At 38.0% G+C, this 25174-nt stretch overlaps 1 protein-coding gene across 17 annotated transcripts in view; it reads right to left on the reverse strand.

Moving 5' to 3' along the window:
- NF1 (neurofibromin 1) overlaps window positions 1-25174 on the reverse strand; it is a 240759-nt gene that overhangs the window by 92367 nt on the left and 123218 nt on the right. For 15 of the 17 annotated variants that reach the window (XR_004972868.1, XM_036340624.1, XM_036340626.1 and 12 more), the window contains 5 exons: window positions 11027-11089; window positions 6241-6399; window positions 5619-5716; window positions 4212-4358; window positions 2703-2849 (listed from right to left, as the gene is read on the reverse strand). Coding sequence is in view for 16 of the 17 variants with exons in the window: in XM_036340624.1 (XP_036196517.1) it covers window positions 2703-2849; window positions 4212-4358; window positions 5619-5716; window positions 6241-6399; window positions 11027-11089 (614 nt within the window). In the remaining variant the exon portion in view is untranslated. The remainder of the gene's footprint in view (window positions 1-2702; window positions 2850-4211; window positions 4359-5618; window positions 5717-6240; window positions 6400-11026; window positions 11090-25174) is intronic. The other 2 variants (XM_036340625.1, XM_036340631.1) reach the window with 1 other exon arrangement.

A 25174-nucleotide genomic window follows, 5' to 3' on the forward strand; every position in this document is an offset into this window, starting at 1 on the left:
TAATAAAGTTGTTTATAAATTAGGCACAGTATGAGAAAAACAACAATAAGTAATAATAAAATAGAACAATTATAATGATATCTACACTAATAAAAGAGAAAAATGGTAATTGGCGTACGACGCTACCCTTTTCATTGGCTAATCAGGGCTATATGCAAATTAACTGCCAACTAAGATGGCAGTTAACTGCCAACAAAGATGGCGGTTAATTTGCATATGTAGGCACAATGCAGGGAGGCGAAAGGGAAAGCAGGAAGAAGCCCGCTGCCACTGATAGTGATCGGAAACCCAGGGGGGAGCTAAGAGCTGGTGGGTAGGGCAAAGGCGGCCCTGGGGCCGCCTTTGCCCTGCCCCCTAGCCATGATCGGAGAATCAGGCGCCTTTGCCGCCCTGGCCAGTGATAGCAGGAAGTAGGGGTGGAGCCAGCGATGGGAGCTGGGCACGGTCGAAGCTGGCAGTCCCGGGAGCTAGGGGTCCCTTGCCTGGGCCTAAAGCGGAGCCCACGATCGCGGGGCCGCTGCAGCTGCGGGTCCCCGCTGCCCGGGCCGGACGCCTAGGCCAGAGGCGTTAGGCCTGGGCAGGGGCGGAGCCTGCAACCGCGGGGAGCTGGGGGGTCCCCTGCCCAGGCCTAATGCTTCGGCCAGAGGCGTTAGGCCTGGGCAGGGGCAGAGCGAGAGATCGCGGCGCTGCTGCCGCTGCGGGTCCCCGCTGCCCGGGCCGGACGCCTCGGCCAGAGGCGTTAGGCCTGGGCAGGGGCAGAGCAGGAGATCGCAGGGAGCTGGGAGTCCCCTGCCCAGGACTAATGTCTTGGCCAGAGGCGTTAGGCCTGGGCAGGGCGGAGCCTGCAACCGCGGGGAGCTGGGAGTCCCCTGCCCAGGACTAATATCTTGGCCAGAGGCGTTAGGCCTGGGCAGGGGCAGAGCCTGTAACCGCGGGACCCCCAGCCATGATCGGAGGCCTCCCTCTGCCTGAGGCCTCAGGCCTGGTCAAGGGGCCGATCTGGTGATTGGTGATCGGAGGGTGATGAGGGTCAACTCCTCTGGCCGAGGCATCAGGCCTGGGCGGGGGGGTCCCCTGCCCAGGCCTGATGCCTGGGCCAGAGGCATCAGGCCTGGGTGGGGGGCGGAGCCAGGGATTGGTGGGATATGATGGTCCCCTTGCCCAGGCCTGAAGCCTGGGTCAGAGGCGTCAGGCTTGGGCGGGGGGTGGAGCAAGCAATCAGAGGGAGATGGGAGTCCCCTGCCCAGGCATGATTCCTGGGCCAGAGGCCTCAGGCCTGGGCGGGGGTCAGAGCCAGTGATCGGGGAGAGATGGGAGTCCCCTGTCCAAGCCTGACACCTCTGGCGGAGGCGTCAGGCCTGGGCAAGGGGTCGATCAGGCGATCGGAGGGTGATGGGGGTCTACGCCTCTGGCCTAGGCATCAGGCCTGGGCAAGGGGCAGAGCCAGCAATCGGAGGGGTCTGGGGGTGCCCTGCCCAGGCCTGACACCTGGGCCAGAGGCATCAGGCCTGGGCAAGGGGCCAATCCTGCAATTGGAGGGTGATGGGGGTCAACGCCTGAGGGCTCCCAGTATGTGAGAGGGGGCAGGCTGGGCTGAGGGACACCCCCCCCCACACCCAGTGCACGATTTTCGTGCACCGGGCCCCTAGTATTGTAATAAAACCTATGTGAATGGCTTTGTGTTCATTATTAAGTAAAATCAGGGTACCTGACTATGAGTACTGCAATAGTTTATCTGATGACCAAGACAGATACTAAGTGACCTACAGGTAGGCAGCATACACAGCGTGGATGTACTAGACAAAGGGGTGATGCACATCCCAGGAAGGACAGAGCAGGACAGCACGAGATTTCATCCCACTACTCAGAACAGCACATAATTTAAAATTTATGAATTATTTATTTCAGGAATTTTTCATTTAGTACTTTCAGACTACATTTGACCATAAGTAACCGAAACTGTGGAAAGCTAAACTGTGGACAAGGGAGAATTACTGTGTATGTAATATGATTAATAACAGACACTTACAATGCAAGGCACATTATATGTAAAATCTTATAGCAATATTGAAGTATACTAATTTTCTGAGCCTCAATTTAAATACCATTAACTTTTAGGAGGGTTCTGAAAAATGTTGCAGTGTGGTATAAAGAGTTCAGCACTTAGAACCAAAGGACCAAAGAATCAGATGTGGAATCTTGGGCAAATTAGTTGTTTATTTTGAGCTATTTTTTTTTTAATATTTCAATTACAGTTACATTCAATATTATTCTATCTTAGTTTCAGGTGTATAGTATAGTGATTAGATAATCATATACTTTACAAAGTGGTTCCCCAAATATTTCAAGTACCCACCTGACCCCATAAATAGTTACTACAATATTATTGTATTTTCTTTAACTATAATATGAAAATAATGTTATCCAGACTCTTTTATAAGTATTAATGCACAACACCTCAAAGCAACATGACAAAGTACCATGCAAGAAGATACTATTATTTTTGTAAGAAAATCAAAACAAAGCATATTTCAACAATATAAAAGGTAAGAAAAAAGTTAAATCCCAAAACATGGCAATGTAGTTATTGGGTACATCTTTCCTGATAATTCTCTATCAAAAATATAAGCATATTGAACAGCTGGCCTTGAAGTAAACCTTGCACCTCAACCAAAAAGAAAGAAATCAAGGTGATACTTTACCTAGTCATAAATTCCTCAAACTTGGAACTGGTAAGATTAAGGCTGGACCAGTGTGTATCTGCCACAGGTTTGTGCTCTGGAGGACCCAGGTATGCAAGCAGTGTTGCCATCTTATCAAAAGGTCGTCTTCCAACAGCTTTGTGATCCCTAGATATAACAAACTGCTTAGAAAAATGGAGCAGTTCACATTTAGCAGTACATATTTCTTTAGAGTGTCATTCATTGCCTTTTCTTCCACTGTCAGCTGGGGGTTTCTACTGATTTGTGAATGGCACCAAAAAGATGTCAGGGGTTATAAGTTATACACCGAGACTTCTCAGAAATAGGACCACTCCCAAACTATAAAATTTACATATTTCTTATTTTTCTAGTATTCTTAACCTATTACCATAAGTGGGCAATTAGTAAGTAAAAGTAACCTTCTGATCCACTTTTTCTCAGGATAAAAATAATCCATGTTATCCCTAATATCATATTTCTGCTTAACCAGGGTAAATATGGATTTTCAATAACTATTAAATACTTAAATCTATATAAGAATAACAAGATACGATTTCACAAACATCAAACTGGTAAAAAAAAAAAAATGAAATCTGCTAATGCCAAACGTTGGTGAGAATGTGTATAAAGAGGTGCTCTCATACAGTGCTGGCAAAAGTGTGGATTAGCATGTACACTTTGAAAAGCAATGTGGTGGTATCTAGTAAATTTGAGACTGTATACCCCAAAATGCTGCAATTACACATCTAGCTAATACACAAGGAAACAAGTATGGAATTCTTTATTACAACACTATTTAAAACAGTGAAAAACAGGAAACAAACATAAATATCCATCAACTAGGAAATGCAAAAAATAAATTGATATAGTCAGTCAATGAAATATTAACATAAGTTAAATAAGACACATCAAATAGAATGTCGTGTGAAGAGACTATATTCAGTGTTTCTATAAAATTTGAAAACCCATAAAAATTTTTATATTTATGACATATGTACCTATCATTTCTTTATTTTGTCAGTTATATAGAAAGAAATATCTTTTTCCCCCAAGAAATAAAATATAAAGATCTAAAGTAATACAGCAAAATGAGTGTTAAAGCTAAGTGTAGACATGGATTTCTGTTGTAGTATGTTCTATACTTCTTTTGTATCTGCTCCTCCGATACCAATACTCATTGATCTTCCAGTAAATTTAAACTTCTGTCTCAAAGCACATTATGTGTGATAGTTTGCAAACCACAAAACCCAAAGGGCTAATTTGTTGTTTCTTAGCTTAACATTTTTTAAAAAAAACCTCTGTAGCTTATTGATCATTTAACATGACTTACTCTTTTGCCTAGATATTTTTAGAAAGTGTCTACATTTCTTTTTCCAAACCATAATTCTAATTCTAAGATGATGCAAAGTAAAAAGCGTTATTCATGACCAATAATTTTATTAATATAAATTTAAATATACTATAGACTTAAAGAGAATTTTCAATATGCCCATGATTGGGAAATCTTACCTGTTGCTGGAAAGATACTGGCCAATTTTCTCTTGATTGTTCCAGAGTAGACGATGTAAAGCAAGCACATTGCCATCACTGATGAAGGAAAGACTATGATTTACTGCATCACTTGTAGGGCAATCAGATGCTATATCAAGGAAAAACCTTCAAAAATACAAAATCATTAGAATTTTAAAAACCAGATACACTCATATCTATATCTGAATTAAATTTATATAATGCAACTTTATGAAGTAACTGAGACTACAAATACTGAGGGCTTATTCACACATGACTGTCATTACACGAGAAAAGGGACAATGAGAAATTTGGTTTTCTATTTCTGATCCCTGCCTACAGCGTCACAGTAGGCTCTGAAGTCAGACAAAAACAAAGTTTAGATGGATGAGGCTTTGGAGAGAAGCCAGTAACTTACAGATAAGGAAATGGAGGCCCAGACCAGACAAAAGACCTCTCCCAAATCATATCACCTGTTAGGCCACAGCCAGGCTCAGGGCCTTGGCTCTCAACTTTCTATGAACAATCTGCTAGCTATGAATCCTGGACTGACCTTCACTTTTTCCCCAATATAGTTTGCAGTCAAACAATATACCTTTTAAACTCTAATTAGAAAGAAGTTGGTATAAAGTATAATGGAAAAATTGGAAGAGAGTTACACAGTCGAGCTTAAACTGTGCATCAGATAACTAGAGCTGCAGGAAAGGTAGAATTCTGGACATTAACTTGCATTTATAAAGCCTTTTCTCATAAACTATCTCATTTGTTTCTCTAAAATCAACTCAGACAGGCAAATAAAATATAATCCCTAGTTTCAGATAAAACAACAACTCAGAGATAAACAGAAAGCAACTATTTAGTTATGGAAATCTAAAAGACCTCATGTTTTCTAAAATCATAAAAGTTCAACAGTTGTCCAGTTACTTATGAACAAAATTGTATACATCTGCATTATTTGGTTGAAAGAGTAACGTTTTAGTTCAGATACACTTTCAAGTTGAAGTATCAAAAATATTCTAACATCAAAAAATTGTGACTTTACAGTTATGCATTATCTATATGAACCATTTTGATTTCAGTTGTTTTTGTGTGTGTGTGTGTGTGTGTGTGTGTGTGTGTTTTCACTAAAAGGAATCTTTTCCTTCTTCCTCTGCTCCATAATATAGTACCCTTAAATCTTTTATTTTAGTAATATTTCAAAAATCTGTTCAGGTTTTGAAATATGGAAATCACTACCAAATTATAAAGAATATGGATTTATTCATCGCTGTCTTTTATAGCAAAATAAGATTAACTATGTTCTGGACCTACAGAGGGAAAAGAAAAAACCCTACACAAGTATACGGACTGATGTGAAACTGAAAATATTTGATTCAAACAGAAACAACTAAGTAGCAGGCTGCTTACCTTCGTGCTGCATCAAAGTTGCTTTTCACAAAATCATTAAAAGGCCGCATATGCTCTTCTTTTGTGAAGAGAACATGATTGGCAATACTCTGAAGTATCTAAACAATGAAACAACGTAATGAAGAGTCAGATTATTTATTGAATGAAGTCTACACATTTGTATGTTCATTAAAAAACATGAATTTTGTTTGTCATCGATATAATTTCTACTGGTGGTTAAAAATCAATTATTCCTCATTCTATAAATACTAGTTGTTCCTATTCTTCCCAAATATAATTATTATATATGCATGCAAATATTTACATACATAAAAATGAATATTAAAAATTTTAATGTATTTTTTAACAAAAAAAATCATACAGTACACATTTTGGTCTCCATTTCAGAATTTCCAATATGACTATGTGGAAAATACTTTCTAAAATATTTTCTCTTGATAATAACACCCAGGTACCAGTCTAATGAATTCCTTTGTAATATAGACAAAAATAAAAAAAAGCAAAGAAGTGAAAACTATAGGGTGTTTCGAACATAAACTTAAGAGGAAGCACAGTGAATATGAAACTCTAAAATTTTAGTTGAAAGAGAAATTTAAAACAGATTATCAAAATAATTCTTCACCTTTGACATTAACTTCAAGCCCCTTTCGATTCTAGGCGGTGGCTTTTTATCTAAAATGCCTGCTTCATATGGTGAGACAATGGCAGGATTGATAAATCTGAGGAACATGGCACTTCCTACTGCACCGATGCTGTTCTGAGGGAAACGTTGGCTAACCACCTAAAAACAAGGAGTTGAGAATTGAATATGTGGTTTGAATTAAAACAAGGAAATGGGAAAAAAGAACTCAAAGGTCAAACTTTAAACAACTAATTTCCTTATGAAGAATGCATTTCTATTTTTTCCTATTCCCCAAACATCAGTAAATAAAGCCTATCCTTAATTCTTTTTTTTTCCATCCTTAATTATTGCCTTCATTTTAAAACATAATAAAGATATCTAAGAAAAAAAAGAAAAATCTCATAAGTGAGTTGTGTAGAAGAGACCTGAAAAAAAGGCCTTAATTTTTTTGTTTATAATGCAGGTTTGAAGAGTAACAAAAGCAGACCAAATTTTCACCAAGATTAATAAGACATGATAGTATGGTCAACTCTTAAGACATGGTTAAGTTTTCAACAGCACACCCCTTAAACATCTAATACCTAATAGTAAATACTTACGTTTTGTTGTGTACCAGGTATAATTAAATTTCTTGAGCAAAATGCTTTCCATGTACAAAACAAAACTTAATTTTCTTAGATTCCTATCGAGAGAAAAAACTTACTTACAAGTAACATTATTGCCAGTTCCTTTCTTCATCAGAATGCTTTACAATAGAAGGACCTATCTATTATTTAAACTATGGAAGAATGGGAATTCTTGGGATATATAAAAAAAGAAGGATACCACCAGCAGAAAAGAGAACCCCTACGTGTACCTCAACTTATAATTCTGTCAAAAAAAATATATATATAAAGTTAAGGGTTCAAGAAATGGTTGGCCACACTGGAAAGCAATGTGAGCCCAATATTTTAAATGAATTTATTTTCTCTTTATAAACATTCTACTTTGAAGGTAAAGTAATAGATTAGAGCCAGTTTTATAAAACTGGCTCAGCTCCAATAATTGGAAATTTACATTTTTTTTTTTTTTACAGATACAACCTTTCTTGCTTAGTATGGCTAGCTGCTGCTTAAAGCAAAGCCACTATAATGGCAAAGCCACATCATTCCATTCAGCATTCTGGGATTCCAGGGGCGAAGCTGCATTTCAAAGGATACTGGGGGAAACGAGAAAAGGGATTTATGTGCAGAATCTCACATAACTCTGATGTTCTTCACAATGCCTCAATGAAGTAATACATCTTCTCATGAATTCACATGGCTCACTGAATCCAGATTAACTCTGGACAGAATAAGGGCGATTTCATTTCATTCTACTCCCTTTAGTGCTTCAGTGGTATACATTCTAAATGTGTTTTTACTCACTGCCTAAAATCTCAAAATACTTTTCTATCATATCTGATCAGGAATTACTAAAAATAGAAAATGATATTTTAAGCCAAAGAAAATCTTTGTTAAGAGGTGATAACAGAGGTGAGTTATAATGAATTCTCTCCTTCATTTATGGTATGTATCTTAGAAAGCTTTTCTTGTGTTAGAGTACTTGGAGTGACATTGCATGAAGAACCTTACACTTAAATAAGGGGAAACTGGTGAAAGCAGCTAAATATAACAGCCTTAGTAGAATGGCTTTCAAACCGAAATACTGTTTTAGAGTTATTTTTAGCTGAAATACAGTTTTAGAAGTAGAAGAAGAATATTCAAGTGCTTTCACACTCTAGTACAGTGTTTAACCATTGAAAGAATAAGAACAGGAAAAAATGAACATATACCTACACACAGACAAAATTCTTCACACCGTTTCAGAGTATTCACAGACCACCACTGCTACTGAGAGGTTCTTTTAGAACCCTTCAAATTTAATTTTAAAACAGAAGAAACATGTCAACAAACCTACAGAATTTTAAAGCCTTTAAGGAGTGAGTTAGCAAGAAGAGGATTAAAAACTGCTTTACATTCAACTTCAAGTAGGTTGTTGTTATTTTTAAATCAATATATATTACATTTAATCAATTAAAATCAATCCTGAAATGGTTTTTAAAAGCTAAAAGATATAGTTTGGTTTCCAGAGAACCAGTTAATTTATAAAATACTAACCTGCTATGAAAGTGTCTTTACAAAATCAATAACTTACATGCACATGGAGAGTTCTTTTTAAATACATTTTGAAAGTAGCTATTTACTGGTTTTCTCTAGGACCGTGGTCGGCAACTGCGGCTCACAAGCCACATGCGGCTCTTTGGCCCCTTGAGTGTGGCTCTTCCTAAGCCTTAGGAGTACCCTAATTAAGTTAATAATAATGTACCTACCTATATAGTTTAAGTTTAAAAAATTTGGCTCTCAAAAGAAATTTCAACCGTTGTACTGTTGATATTTGGCTCTGTTGACTAATGAGTTTGCCGAACTGCTATAGGACAAAGAAGTTTTAACATATGACTCACATTTATACCTGATTTATACTTAATACTACTCAGTCTCAGAATTTAATGAAAATTTGAGTAAATTACTTCCCAAAAGGAGAATATACAAAAGTACTACACATTCACTATCTTCTACATCTCCAAAAATAATTCATTTCAAAACTCAAAGAATCCACACATCAGAAACACACATTATTTCATGTATCATCTAATTATGTATCTAACTGATGATAGTATCACCAGATTTTAAAACTAAAACCTGTTAAAATATAATCAGTATCAATACATATTTCTTTCTTTCACCACTAATTAACACCAATGTAGTTTTACCTCATAATATACATATACTCATTTGTTTTCTTAATCTGTAAAAATCTAATTTGGATCCAAAAGATATTCTGCATAAAGGTCAAATTTGGGCCAGCCTGTATGCTGGAACAGTTCTCAGTCAAATGTCGACTTTTCCCCCTTAATGAAAACTGAACTACATGTTACAAATAAATGCAGTCATAAACTATATATCAGGAAGAGGACTGTTACCTCTACATATTTAATTACCTGAGTTAGGGAGACAATTAACTTCTCAATTATACATTATATATTTGAGTATAAGAAACAGAATTTCCTATAACACAACTATACAGCTACATAGCAGAAACCAGAATCTTCTCTATATATTTTACATATTCCCATCCATGATAAACATACCCCAAAAGAAAGCTTGCTTTTAAAAGATCATTAGACTCTGTTAAGCCATAACTCCATAAATCAGCATTTTAAATTTATATTGACTTTGGAACATGTTCTAAAATATCTCAAATTACCAATTATATCCCCTTTGTTTCCATGAGGACCTCACATCACCTGTGCTGAGAAACACATTCCAAAATTGGTGTCACTCAAGACACTTAAACAAAAAAATCTGAAAATAACACTAGTAGGAAAGAAACAACACACATTTCAAGGAACAATTTTAGACAAATCTTAATAAATAAAGCAATGTTAGGAAGGCTAAAAAACATGCTCTAGATAGAAACACAGAAAGCCTGAATTTTAATTTATGTGATACACTACACAATGGCATTAGTAAAACACTAAACAAGAGTGTTAGAAACAGCAAATTAATTTCAACAATGATGGTGTATATTATGTTAAGCCCATGTATGCTGAGAATTAGAAGGCGGAAGCATTAGAAAGAAATGTTTTTATTAAGCAAGATAGCCATCCAACCCAATTCATTTTCTCAGAGCTGGTCAAATTTACTTAACATAAAGTGAATACTGAATGGATATGAAAGCATGTTTCCAAATTTTAATTTAGTTCTGAATTTAAAACAGAAATTTATTATTATATGGAAAGCTTAAACACAGAATGAAAGATGAAACCAGATATATACTCTAAATTCTACCTTTTTAAGCTAATTACCTACATGGCTCCTAAAGGTTTCCTTTACCTATTTCTCTAGAATTATTAGATTATATGTACAAATATAGTGCCTGCTGGATAAGTCACACTGACAGATAATGGCAAATTTTAAATGAACGCATGTTGTATTTTGGACAAATTTCACTCATGGGAAGAAAATAATCTTGATTACCCTAATTTTCTTCCTTTTAAATTAGGCAAATTCATAGTAGCAGGAAGTATATTCATATCATGTTTGCAAAATGAGATATTTCTCTACAAATATAGACTCAATGAGTTTTCCTTAATATCAAAAGTAGTATGTTCTCAGTTCCAATACTTTAATAGTGATTTTCTCTAAGGTAAAAGTGGTTTTTAAGATTTTTATAGTCTAAGCACAAATATCTAAATTCTGGCTGGGATGGTCTAGATAAAAATATCAAAAGTAAAACTTAAAATTTAGCAACTTTTAGATAAATTCAGAAAGTGATACTTTCCCTCCACATACTTCTATCAATTAAAAAAAACTTTCATTTCTAGAAAAAGAAACCACTCACATCACTTCAAATAAGAAGCAAGAATGAAGAGAGTCAGCATTTCCTAAGGCCTTGAAATTAAGTTTCTTTTGCATTCATTTACAATTTTTAAAAATAACAATAATAAAATTAAACCAGAGATATCCAATGTAACAAATACCCCCAAAATACCTTTGGGATAAATCAAACCAAAGGAACACAGAGAATGTTTCAATGTAACTTAATTCCAGGGTTAATTGAAATGAAAGCTATTTTGTGCCAGAATTAGTAGAATGATTTTACAGTGGAGGTCAAATAGGCTGAAGTGAAGATGTTCTTAACAAACAGCAAAAGATTTTGGTTTTGCTTTGAAAGAAACAGCTAATAAAAAGTTCTCCAAACTTACTGATTTTTTGTTTTCCTTTTTTTCTTTTACTGTAGCTTTATTCAGTAGGGAGTGGCAAGTTGCCTACAGAACAGAGATGAGCACAAACAAGTCACAGCACCAACTACATACAGCAACAAAAACAATGTTGGCTTGTACATAAAATTACACGATCAATGTAACACAAATGGAATCAACAAAAAATTATAAATCAACTGAATTTAGAGGGATGAATTTTATTTCTGGATTTAAATTTTTAATACATTTTTAAGCCAAAGCACTAAATAAAGAGCAAGAAATGTTGAGATAATCATATCTACTATTTCTGGCTATAAATCACAGAAAAGCTCTCCCCAAGTGGATTTGAGGATATTTATATTTACATTTCAGTTAATTCCTAGCTTTTGATAAATTTTATAGGAAATGTTGATTACAAATAGATCACACAATTAAAACATGTCTACATGATTTTTTTTTTGATATAAAATACTTCTCTGTGTATCCTTCAATTGACTTAAAGTTCTTTTTTCAATAGCTGGCATTTAATTTAAAATCTACTGATTAAAAATAAACATTGAATGACTAAATATAATAGAAAAATTCACTTTAGAGATTCTGAATTTAAAAAATATCTCTCTCTTTAAGAAATATTACTCTTAAAATTTCACATATTTCTCTTTCTAGGCTACTTCCTAAAATAGTTCTAACCAGAGAAGGTTAAAAGCTCTGCAACATCTGGGAGAAGAATGTTATCAGCTCAACTAGAAATAAGCATTAATTAATATTAAAGTGAAGAAACTGCAGAGAAAATGATAGAATAAAATTGTAAGCCTACTTAAAACTTTTTACATATTTAACCATTTACCAGAAGGCCTTAAATAAACCCGAAAGAAAAAACCATCAAAACCCACAGAGACATATTGGTTTAATCTCTCAAAGCTTCTACTAGGTCTGTGGTCGGCAAACTGCAGCTCGCGAGCCACATGCGGCTCTTTAGCCCCTTGAGTGTGGCTCTTCCTAAGCCTTAGGAGTACCCTAATTAAGTTAGTAACAATGTACCTACCTATATAGTTTAAGTTTAAAAAATTTGGCTCTCAAAAGAAATTTCTTTTTTTTAAAAAAAATGTATTTTATTGATTTTTTACAGAGAGGAAGGGACAGGGATAGAGAGCCAGAAACATCGATGAGAGAGAAACATCGACCAGCCGCCTCCTGCACATCTCCCACTGGGGATGTGCCCGAAACCAAGGCACATGCCCTTGACCGGAACCGAACCCGGGACCCTTCAGTCCGCAGGCCAACACTCTATCCACTGAGCCAAACTGGTTTGGCTCAAAAGAAATTTCAATCGTTGTACTGTTGATATTTGGCTCTGTTAACTAATGAGTTTGCCGACCACTGTACTAGGTCAAAGAGTTATTTTTAAATTAAAATACTCCTGATTGGACTAGACCAGGCACAACAATTACTTTAAAAATATTTTAAAAACCAAATTAGAATTATGTAATCCACCATACATGGCATTTTATTCTAAAAATTCGGAGCATTCAATACCATAACCCATAATAACTTAGGCTTTAAGTTAGTTTGACATTTGCTCATCCATCTGTACATACATCCACCCAAATAGTTGTGCATCTACATGCTAGATACCATTCTAGGCATTGGGAGGCAGCAGTAAAATAAGAAGACACCGTCCTTTTCTTATGGAGCTTTGGTACATACAAACCTTAGACTACCTACAAAGGCAATAGTAACTAAATATATAATAAAAAATGCAATTTTATATACTTTTTAAAATTATGGTATGTAACTATCATTTATTGCGTTAAAAATCTGTGTAAACTACTTCTGTTTGGAGGAGCAGATTTACTGAGAAAAGATAATATTTATTTAGAATTATAATATTTAGCTCTTTCTCAGAATGTTCTCACCATAATTTAAGAATATCTATTCTGGAAATTATTTTCTCATTATTCCAAAACTATCAGGAAGAAAAGTGTAAATAAATACACAAGAAAATTAATTATAAATCTACACTGTTCACAGTTATCTGGCTCTTCTTATGTAACCTTAACCCAGTCTACTAAGGAAGAAAGCATATAAAATAAGAGATCTAGTTAAAGCATGACTTGGAAAACGCTTAACGGTCAAAAATATGAACTTAAGTAAAAAGAGTGAAAGCTCAGAGAAGTTTATTAGCTAGCAATAATTCTCACTTAGCTTTCAAAATTTCCCCAGTAGGTCCCAAAGCAGGAACCATGTTTATTAGAGGGGAAAAAAACCAACAAAAAACAATCGACTACTATTCCTCCCAACAGACCATAAAAGTACAAAGATACCATTATGTTACTGCCAAAGTCAAAAGGGCAGGAAAAAGCCAAGAGGGAAGATGAATAAAAGTAAAAGAGCAAACTAAGGGGAAAACTACATTTGGAAGGAGATTCAATGGAAGAATATCTTAAGATCAAAGCTTTTATTCCTATCTTCACTTTTAACTAATAAATGTAAATTATCTGTTACCAGTCACTTTTAAAAAGCAACTTATTTATAAATAACATAGTATACCTTTGCTCCATAGCACTCTATATTCCAACAAGTATACCCAATACTTCAAAAAATTCACTGACACAACATTTAAATAGTATTCTTAAAGAGAATAATTTTATGTGCAATTTAAATATGGTAACTCAGGTCTATTATAACACAGGGTATTTTATTATGGACTGCTTTAAAAAACACAACACATAGTGTTTAATAAGCTACCAATAGTGTTTAATAAGCTACCTGCCTCTATTTTCTGAATTATTTTCACTATTATCCTTCCTTGCTAACTATGAAAGCTACCTAGAATCTTGCTTACGTGGGTGAGAGGAATCAGGGAATCTGTTCCTCCACTAAATATTTCCTAAGGGCTTACTAAGTGCTAAGCCCTGTTCCTTTCACCTTATCAGAAGCATGGTCTTAAACTGGACTCCAAGTTTGCTGATGATACAAAAAGCATGTTTTCTTTTAGGATGACGACTACATGAAGAATGTGCACTGAAATCTACTAGAACATGTAATCAGATAGGTAGTCAATATTCTCAACTAGCAAAAGTCAAAGTCACTGCAACTTTAGAAATTCATTTGCTCTCTGAAAAGAGTTACTACTAGGCCAACAAGAAGCTGACCCAGACTATTTTTTATATGTGTGCCCTATGTCTTATCTGTTTTTCAAACAGAATTACTGAATTAGATTTAAAGCTAAATCTGAATAATGCCCAAGAGAGGCTATTATTCACTGATTAAGCAGTATTCTTGTCATAACTAATCCTCACTCTATTCTGAGATTTAACTATCTGAAAAAATTATGTGGGATTCTCCTAAGCTTCCTTGAGCTATTTTGAAAAGGCAGAAAAAGTCACGATAAGTTGAGAGTTTTAATGTTAAGTATGCTTTACCATCTATAATAATAAAAGTGTCGAGAACCAAGATGGCGGCATAGGTTAACGCTGGAGTTTGCTGCTTTGAACAACTACTTCAAAAGTGAAACCAAAAAACGGAAGGGACATCACCCAGAACCACAGGAACGCTGCCTGAGTGGAAGTCCTACAACTAGGAGGAAAGAGAAACGCATACGGACACTCAGAGGAGGCGCAGTGCTGAAGTCAAATTCTGAGGTGCGGAGTGCGCGGAGCGGGCTGGCGGCGGAGGGCGCGGTTGGCGTTTTCAATCGGGAGGGAGTCGAAGACTCTGAGCTCCAGATCCGGGCGAGTCTTTAGGGACCCAGACTCAAACGGGAGAAGCGGGACTGTCTGGCTTCGGTCAGAGCGAGTGCAGCTTTCTCTCTGAGCTTTGCAGCGGGTGCTGGGACTCAGAGAGGCAGAGCCCCTGGGGACAGGACTGAGAGCCGCCATAACTGCTCTCTCCGGCCCACCCTGTTGATCCTGTGCGACCCGCCCCGCCCAAGCCCTGCACACAGGCATTTGCCGGATAGCCTCAGGCAAACGTCAGATTAGCACCTCCCTAGAGGACAGAAGTTCTCTCACTGCTGACACAGCTGATTCTCATAGCCACTTGGCCTGGAGGTCAAACCCTCCCTGGAATTAGCTACAACAATCAAGATTTAACTATAAGACTGTGAACAAAGACCACTAGGGGGTGCACCAAGGAAGCATAACAAAATGCGGAGACAAAGAAACAGGACAAAATTGTCAATGGAAGATATAGAGTTCAGAACCACACTTTTAAGGTCTCTCAAGAACTGTTTAGAAGCCGTCGATAAACTTAATGAGATCTACAAGAAAACTAATAAGACCCTCGATCTTATATTGGGGAACCAACTAGAAATTAAGCATACACGGACTGAAATAACGAATATTATACAGACTCCCGACAGCAGACCAGAGGAGCGCAAGAATCAAGTCAATGATTTGAAATGCGAGGAAGCAAAAAACACCCAACCGGAAAAGCAAAATGAAAAAAGAATCCAAAAATGCGAGGATAGTGTAAGGAGCCTCTGGGACAGCTTCAAGCGTACCAACATCAGAATTATAGGGGTGCCAGAAGATGAGAGAGAGCAAGATATTGAAAACCTATTTGAAGAAATAATGACAGAAAACTTCCCCCACCTGGTGAAAGAAATGGACTTACAGGTCCAAGAAGCGCGGAGAACCCCAAACAAAAGGAATCCAAAGAGGACCACACCAAGACACATCATAATTAAAATGCCAAGAGCAAAAGATAAAGAGAGAATCTTAAAAACAGCAAGAGAAAGAAACTCAGTTACCTACAAGGGAATACCCATACGACTGTCAGCTGATTTCTCAACAGAAACTTTGCAGGCCAGAAGGGAGTGGCAAGAAATATTCAAAGTGATGAATACCAAGAACCTACAACCAAGATTACTTTATCCAGCAAAGCTATCATTTAGAATTGAAGGTCAGATAAAGAGCTTCACAGATAAGGAAAAGCTAAAGGAGTTCATCACCACCAAACCAGGATTATATGAAATGCTGAAAGGTATCCTTTAAGAAGGGGAAGAGGAAGAAAAAGGTAAAGATACAAATTATGAACAACAAATATGCATCTATCAACAAGTGAATCTAAGAATCAAGTGAATAAATAATCTGATGAACAGAATAAACTGTTGATTATAATAGAATCAGGGACATAGAAAGGGAATGGACTGACTATTCCTGGGGGGGAAAGGGGTGTGGGAGATGCGGGAAGAGACTGGACAAAAATCGTGCACCTATGGATGAGGACAGTGGGTGGGGAGTGAGGGCGGAGGGTGGGGCGGGAACTGGGAGGAGGGGAGTTATGGGGGGGAAAAAAAGAGGAACAAATGTAATAATCTGAACAATAAATATTTAATTTAAAAAAAAAAAAAAAAAAAAAAAATAATAAAAGTGTAATATGCCAATTGACAGAACGACCAAATAGCAGAACGACCGCCTGAATTTCAGACGACCACACTATGACACGCACTGGCGTGCAGGGCAATCGATGGGGGCGGGGGTTCCACGATCACGGAGCCCTGGCTAGGTGGATGGGGCCTCCCTCTGCTGGGTGATCGATCACGCCACAAATGGAGGCCCAGGCCACCAGCTAGCGACGCTGTGGCGGGTGTGCAGGGCCGGCCAGCGATCACCCCACATAGGGTGGGCCAGGCCAGCCAAAACAATCACACCCTACGCCTGTTGCCCACTGAGGGAGGCGACCAGTGACGGGGGAGAGAGGCAGCACTGCACAGATGGCAAGCAGTGTTGGGGGCAGGGCCAGCTGCCGGCAGCCAGGGGAAGGAAAGCCCGATAGGCCCTGATCACTGGCCAGGCCTAGGGACCCTACCCAAGGGGTACCGGATTGTGAGAGGGTGCAGGCTGGGCTGAGGGACAACCTCCCTCCCGCCTCCATGCATGAATTTTGTGCACCGGGCTCTAGACCTATATAATAAAAGTCTAATATGCAAATTGTCCCCTTGACTGGGAGCTCAACTGGGAGTTTGACCGGGCGGGGGGTGGGGGGGGTGGGGAGGGAGTGGCAGCTGGCCAACCGCCTGTGGCCCTCTCCCCCCGATGGCCGACAGCCTGGGGAAGGGAGACCCCGGCTAGCAGCCGCTAGGGATCCTACCCATGCCCAAATTTCATGCACTGAGCCTCTAATCTATGTATACGATGAAAAATTTTTATAGATATCACAGATACATCATTATAAATGGGAATGAGGACAATTTTCACACAGAGCAGCCTTGAAACAGCTTTTTAAAATGGTAATTTCACTGATCTTGCTAATGTCTCTAAGCAACGAAGCCTGTGCTTAAAAAACAACAACAACAACAAAAACAAATGGCTGGGATAACTGCAAAGATAGAAACACAAAGGCATTGGTGTTAGTAAATGCATAATTTCTTTCTCCTATACCCACCCCTGTCCCAAACTCCAGACCCACTAATGTTTCTTCCAGAATCACAGTTTAAACAGGATAAGTGGATTTGTATTAATCTCTCTTGGAGTGAATAATTCCTGAAACTGTATATGCAATTCAAAAACACAGTGGAAACCATAAAAGAACAAATACCTATTTCCTCAAGTAGGGATGACTATGGACATGAGAATCATTACTTGCAGTACTAGTATGAGACAGACTAATAATATGATCTGAATGATGCAATATCTGTAATAATACAAGTGAAATATGCTAGTTAGACCGAACGTCCTTCTGGATGACCTTCCAGACAAAGCCGGGGCTGTGAGGGAAGCCCAGGTCCCAGGGGCCAGAGGGAAGCTGGTGCTGGCAGCCGGGGGAAGGGAGGCTGACTATTGTACAAATTTCGTGCGTTGGGCCTCTAGTATTTTATAAGTAGCATTCTACATAAAATAAACAAATTGCTCTATCCTGGGAAAACCTGCCGCAAATATATTACATGCCCCTCCCCAGTATTATTGAGAAATAACTGACATACATCACCATATAAGTTTAAGGCCATATACAGCATAATGGTTTGATTTAGGTTCAACTAACATCCATTTTCTCATACAGATACAATATAAAGAAGGAAAAAAATTTCTCCTTGGGATGAAAACTCTTAGGATTTACTCTCCTTAAAACTCTCCTATATCATACAGCAGTATTGTCTCAGGCATCATGTTGTGCCTTATATTCCTAGTACTTATTTATCTTATAATTAAACATTTGTACCTTTTGACCACCTTATTCCAATTCCCCCTGACAAGTCTGATCTCTTTATCAGTATTTTTTAGATTCCACATATAAGTGAGATTATACAGTATCTGTCTTTTCTGACTTATTTCACTTAGTATAATGCCTTCAAGGGCAATCCATGTTATCACAAATGGTAGGATTTCCTCATTTTTTATTGTTGTTTTTTTAAATATATTTTATTGATTTTTACAGAGAGGAAGGGAGAGGGATAGAGAGTTAGAAACATTGATGAGAAAGAAACATCGGTCAGCTGCCTCCTGCACACTCCCCACTGGGGATGTGCCTGCAACCAAGGTACATGCCCTTGACCAGAATCGAACTTGGGACCCTTCAGTCTGAAGGCCAATGCTCTATCCACTGAACCAAACAGGTTAGGGCCTCATTTTTTATTGTTGATAATTTTCCATTACATGTATATGTATATGTATATGTATATGTATATGTATATGTATATGTATATGTATATGTATATGTATAACAACTTCTTCATCCATTCATCCACTGATGAACATTAGGTTGTTTCTGTTTCTTGGCTATTGCAAATAATGCTGCTATAAACATGGGAGTGCAGATATCTTTTCAATTTAATGTTTTTGTTTCCTTTATATAGATTCCCAGAAGTGGAACTGCTGGATCATATGGCAGTCACATTTTCACTTTTTTTAGGATCCTCTAATACTGTTTTCCATAGTAGCTGCATCAATTTATAACCCCACCAACAGGGCAAAAGGATTTCTTTGTTTCCATATCCACACCAATGTTTGTTAATCTCAACTTTTTGATGATGACCATTCTTTTTTTAAAATAAATATATTTTTACTAATTTCAGAGAGGAGGGGAGAGGGAAAGATAGAGACATCAATGATGAGAGAGAATCATTGCTCGGCTGCCTCCTGCACACCTCCTACTGGGGATCGAGCCTGCAACTGGGCATGTGCCCTTCAAACCAGAATCGAACCCAGGACCCTTCAGTCCAACACTCTATCCACTGCGCCATACCGGCGAGGGTGATGATGACCATTCTAACAGGTGTGAGGTGATATCTCACTGTGGTTTTCATTTGCATTTCCCTAACGACTAGTTATGTTGAGCATCTTTTCATGTACCTGTTGGCCTTTCATATACCTCTTGGAGAAATGTCTATTCAGGTTTTTTGCCCATTTTTTAATTAGGTTATCTGTTTGTTTTGTTATTGAGTTGTATGAGATCTTAATTTTTAATATAAACCCCTCATCAGATATATGATTTGCAAATATTTTTTCCCATTCTCTAGGTTGTCTTTTCACTTTGTTGATGGCTTCTTTTGCTGTGTGGAAGCTTTTTAGTATGGTACAATTGCACTTGTTTAGTTTTTATGTTGTTGCTTGTGTTTTAGATTTCATATCCAAAAAATCATTACCAAGACCTATGTTAAAAACCTTTATTCCTATGTTTTCTCCTAGGAGTTTCATGCCATACTTTTAAGTCTTTAATCCATTTTGAGTTAATTTTTGTGAGAGGTGTAAACTATGGGCCCAGTTTCATTCTCTTACATATAAAATATCCAATTACCCCACCACCATTTATTAAAGACTGTCTTTTCTCCGTTGAGTATTCTTAGCTTCCCTGTCAAATATTAGTTGACTAGATATGCTTAGGCTTATTAAAATCAGGAAGTGTGATGCCTCCTACTTTGTTCTTATTTTTCAAGATTTCTCTGGCTATGCGGGGTGGTCTTCTGTGGTTCCACATACATTTTAGGAGTGTTTTTTCTACTTCTGCAAAAAATGCCCTTGAAATCTTGAAAGGGATTGCAGTGAATCTATAGGTGGCCTTTGATAGTACTGATGTTTTAACCACATTAATTCTTCCAATCCATGAACACTTGGATACTTGCCATTTATTTGTGTCTTCTTTAATTTCTTTCATCAATGTCTTAGAGTTTTTCAGTATGAAGATCTTTCATTTCCTTCATTAAATTTCTTTCTAAGTATTTTATTGTTTGTGATGCTATTATAAATAGCATTTTTTCAGAAAATTCATTTTTAATACACAGAAACACTACTGATTTTTGTATATTAATTTTGTATCAGGCAATTCTATTCAACTCATTGACTAGATCTGACCATTTTGTTGTTGCCTTTAGGATTTTCTAAATATAAAATCATGTCATCTGCGAATAGAGATAATTTTATGCCTTCCTTTTCCATTCTGATACCTTTTATTTCTATTTCTTTTGTTTTGTTAATCCTCACCTGAGAGTATTTTTTCCATTGCTTTTCAGAGAGAATGGAAGGGAGGGCAAGGAGAAAGAGAGAGAGAGATATCAATGTGAGAGAGACACATTGACTGGTTGCCTCCTGCACGTGCCCCGATGGACAGGGTGGAGGGGAGAGCGAACCCACAAACTAGGTATGTGCCCGGTGCACAGTCCAGTGCTCCAACCATTTAGCCACACCAGCCAGGGCTTATTTCTTTTTCTTATTCAATTGCTCTAGCTAGAACTTCTAGTACTATGCTGAACAGGAGTGGTGAGTGGTCACCCTTTTCTTGTTCTTGATCCTGGAAGGAAAACTTTCAACTTTTCAGCATTAAATATGATATTGGCTATGGGCTTGTCCTATATGACCTTTATTATGTTGAGATATGTTCCTCTATGCCTAATTTTTAAGAGGTTTTATCTTGAATAATGGTTGAATTTTGTCAAATGCTGTTTCTGCAGCTAATGAGATGACCATATGATTCTCTTCTTTATTTTTTATTTATTTATTGTTTTAATCTTTAAATCCTTTATTAGTTAAGGAATTACAAATGTGTCCTCATTCCCCACCCCCATTAACCCCCATCCTTCCACCCCTCCCCCCACTCATGCTCTCATCCCCCTGTTGTCCATGTCCATTGGTTTGGCTTATATGCATGCATACAAGTCCTTTGGTTGATCTCTTCCCCTTACCCCCACCCTCCCCTACTTTCCCTCTGGGGACTAATAGTCTGATTGCTGTTTCTCTGTCTTTGGATCTGTCCCTGTTCATCAGTCTATGTCAGCCGTGGGCAAACTACGGCCCATTTGAAATGAATAAAACTAAAAAAAAAAAAAAAGACCGTACCCTTTTATGTAATGATGCTTACTTTGAATTTATATTAGTTCACACAAACACTCCATCCATGCTTTTGTTCCGGCCCTCCGGTCCAGTTTAAGAACCCATTGTGGCCCTCGAGTCAAAAAGTTTGCCCACCCCTGGTCTATGTTGTTCTCTATAGTCCACAAATGAGTGAGATCATGTGGTATTTATCTTTCTCTGACTGGCTTATTTCACTTAGCATAATGCTCTCCAGTTCCATCCAAGCTGTTGCAAAAGGCAAGAGTTCCTTCTTTTTTACCACAGCGTAGTATCCCATTGTGTAGATGTACCACAGTTTTCTAATCCACTCATCTGCTGATGGGCACTTAGGCTGTTTTCAAATCTTAGCTATGGTGAATTGTGCTGCTATGAACATAGGGGTGCATATATCCTTTCTGATTGGTGTTTCTGGCTTCTTCGGATCACTGGGTCAAATGGGAGTTCCATTTTTAGTTTTTTGAGGAAGCTCCATACTGTTCTCCACAGTGGCTGCACCAGTCTGCATTCCCACCAGCAGTGCAGAAGGGTTCCTTTTTCTCCACATCCTCTCCAACACTTGTTGTTTGTTGATTTGTTGATGATAGCCATTCTGACAGGTGTGAGGTGATACTGCATAGTTGTTTTGATTTGCATCTCTCGTATAGTGACTTTGAGCATGTTTTCATATGTCTTTCGGCCCTCTGTATGTTCTCTTTCGAAAAGTGTCTCTCTAGGTCCACTGCCCATTTGTTGATTGGATTGTTTATCTTCCTATTATTAAGTTTCATGAGTTCCTTATAAATGTTTCTAATCAAGGAGATTCTAATCAAGGGTACATGCACGGTTTAGGGCTTGATCCCCAATAGGGTACATGTAGGAGGCAGCCGATCAATGATTCTCTCTCATCATTGATGTTTCTAACTCTCTCTCCCTTTCCCTTCCTCTCTGAAATCAATAAAAAACTATTTTTTAAAATGTGATGTATCACACTGATTTACATATGTGGAACCATCCTAGCATCTCAGGGACACACACAACTTCCTTTTAATGTGCTGCTGAATTCTGTTTGCTAGAATTTTTTTGAGAACTAGAGGCCCATTGCACAAAAAGATTCATGCAATAGGCCTTCCTTCCCCTGGCTGCCGGCATCGGTTTTCCTCTGGCACCTGGGACCCAGGCCTTCGCTCCGGCCACAGCAGAGAAGGCAAGCCTCTTCAGTCTTCACTTGGGCGGAGCCTTCAGTCTTCACTCCGCGTCTGCATATGCAAATTAACCGCCACCTTTGTTGAGTTAATTTGCATACTCATCCTGATTGGCTGGTGGGTGTAGCGGAGTGACACCAATTTGCATGTTTCTCTTTTATTAGTGTAGATGTTTGCATATATATTCAGTTTCTGGGTGTTCTTATTTGTTTGCTTGTTTTTAAAATATATTTTTATTGATTTCAGAGAGAAAGGAAGAGGGAGAGAGAGATAGAAACATCAACAATGAGAGGGAATCATAGATTGGCTGCCTCCTGCATACTGGACCGAGCCTGAAACCCAGGTATGTGCCCTTGACCAGAATTGAACCTGGGACCCTTTGGTCCACAAGCCGACGCTCTATCCACTGAGCCAAACCGCTAGAGCTGTTCTTGTTTTTTGTTTTTTTTTTCCTCCAGGATAATGCTGGCTTTGTAAAATAAGTTTGGGAGTGTTGCCTCCTCTTAAATTTTTGGAAAGAGTTTGAGAAGGATTGGTGTTAATTTTTTAAGTGTTGGGTAAAATTCACCAGTGAAGCCATCTGGTCCTGGGCATTTCTTCATGAGAGATTTTTGATTACTGATTCAATCTCCTTCCTAGTAATTGGTTTATTCAGATTTTTTATTTTGCCCTGATTCAGTCTTTTTTTCTTTCTTTTTTAAGCTTAAACAGCAAATATTTCTCACGGTTCTATAGGCTAGAAAGTCTAAGATGAAGGCACATGCAGATTCAATATCTGATGAGAACCCTGGTTCATAGACAGCCATCTTCCCGCTGTGTCCTCATATGATGGAAGGGGCAAGGGAGATTTCTGGGGTCTTTTTTATAAAAGCACTAATTTCATTCATGAGGGTTCCATCCTAATGACCTAAGCATCTCCCAAAGGCCCCATTTCTAGTTCCTAAAGGTATAGAATTAGGTTGTTTATTTGGGATCTTTCTTGCTTTTTAATGAAGGTATTTATTGCTATGCATTTCTCTCTTAGAACTGCTTTTGCTGCATCCCACAAGTTTTGTTATGTTGTGTTTCTGTTGTCATTTATCTCAAGAAATTTTTTTATTTCCCCTTTAATTTCTTCTTTGATCTACTGACTGTTCAGGAGAGTGTTAACTTCTATGTGTTCATAAATTTTCCAGTTTTCCTCTTATTATTTATTTCTAGTTTCACGTCATTGTGGTCAAAAGAAATACTTGCTCATCATGATTTCGATTTTGAATTTGCTAAAACTTGTTTAGTGGCCTAACATATAATCTATCCTAGAAAATATTCTCTGTGTCTTTGAGAAGAATGTGTATTGTGGTGTTGTTGGACAGGATGTTCTATATGTATCTTTTAGGTCTGCTTTTTCCTGATTCTATAGATGATTTATCCATTGTTGAGAGTGGGATAAATTACCCAACTATTATTGTTCTAATGTTTATTTCTCCATTTAGCTCTGTTATTTTTTGCTTTATATATTTAGGTGCTCCAATGTTAGGCACATAAATATACAATTCCTATATCTTCTTGATGTACTGACCCGTTCATCATTACATAATGACCTTCTTTGTCTCTTTTTCCTATTTTTGGCTTAAACTCTATTTTTATCTGACATAAATAAAGCCTGAAAATGGTAATTTCGGTGATCTTACTAATGTCTCTAAGCAACTAAAGCTCTATGCTAAAACACAAATGGATGAGAATGACTCTTAAAAGAAAGAAGACACAAGGCATGGGATTTGGCCCTGGCTGATGGCTCAGTTGGTTGGAGCAGTGATTGCCAACCGGTGGTCCACGGATCACTGGTGGCCCGTGAGGCCCAAAAGGTTGGTGACCGCTGGTTTAAGGAAACCTTTGAAGCAGCGGTCCACGAGGTCCGAAAGGTTGGCGACCGCTGGGTTGGAGTGTCCTCTGTACACCAAAAGGTTGCAGGTTTGATTCCGGTGAGGGAACACACCTAGGTTGCGGGTTTGACCCCCAGAGAGGGCAAGTGAGGGAGGCAACCAATCAATGTTTCTCTCTCATATCAATGTTTCATACTCTCTAACCCTTCCTCTCTCTCTAAAATCAATAAAAACATATCCTCGGTTGAGGATTAAAAGAGAAAGGCATGGGTTTTGGTAAAAGCATAAATTCTTCCTCCAGGAGTCCCTAACTCTAGACCTATTAATGTTTCTTCCAGAATCACAGTTTAAACAGGCTAAGTGGATTTGCATTAATCTCCTTTGGAATGAATGCATATGCAATTCAAAAACAAAATGGAAACCATAAAAAATAAAGACTTAATTTCCTCAACAAGTAGGAATGACTGTGGACATCTGAACTCAGAGGCAATTATTTATAGTGCTAGCGTTAAAATATCTAATAACTCGATCTAAATGATGGTGCAACATATGTTCTAAGTAGCATTTCACATAAAATAAACAGATCAGTCTTTCCTGGGAAAATCTGACACAAAAACATTTTATCTTTTTAAAAAATATATTTTTTTATTATTGATTTCAGAGAGGAAGAGAGAGGGAGAGATAGAAACATCAATGTTGAGAGATAATCATTGATCGGCTGCTTCCTACACGCCCCACACTGGGGATTCAAGCTTGCATCCCAGGCATATGCCCTGACTGGGACTCGAACTGTGACCTCCTAGTTCACAGTTCAACCAT

Source organism: Myotis myotis, unplaced genomic scaffold, assembly GCF_014108235.1.
Source record: "Myotis myotis isolate mMyoMyo1 unplaced genomic scaffold, mMyoMyo1.p scaffold_m19_p_17, whole genome shotgun sequence".
Classification (NCBI taxonomy): Eukaryota; Metazoa; Chordata; class Mammalia; order Chiroptera; family Vespertilionidae; genus Myotis; species Myotis myotis.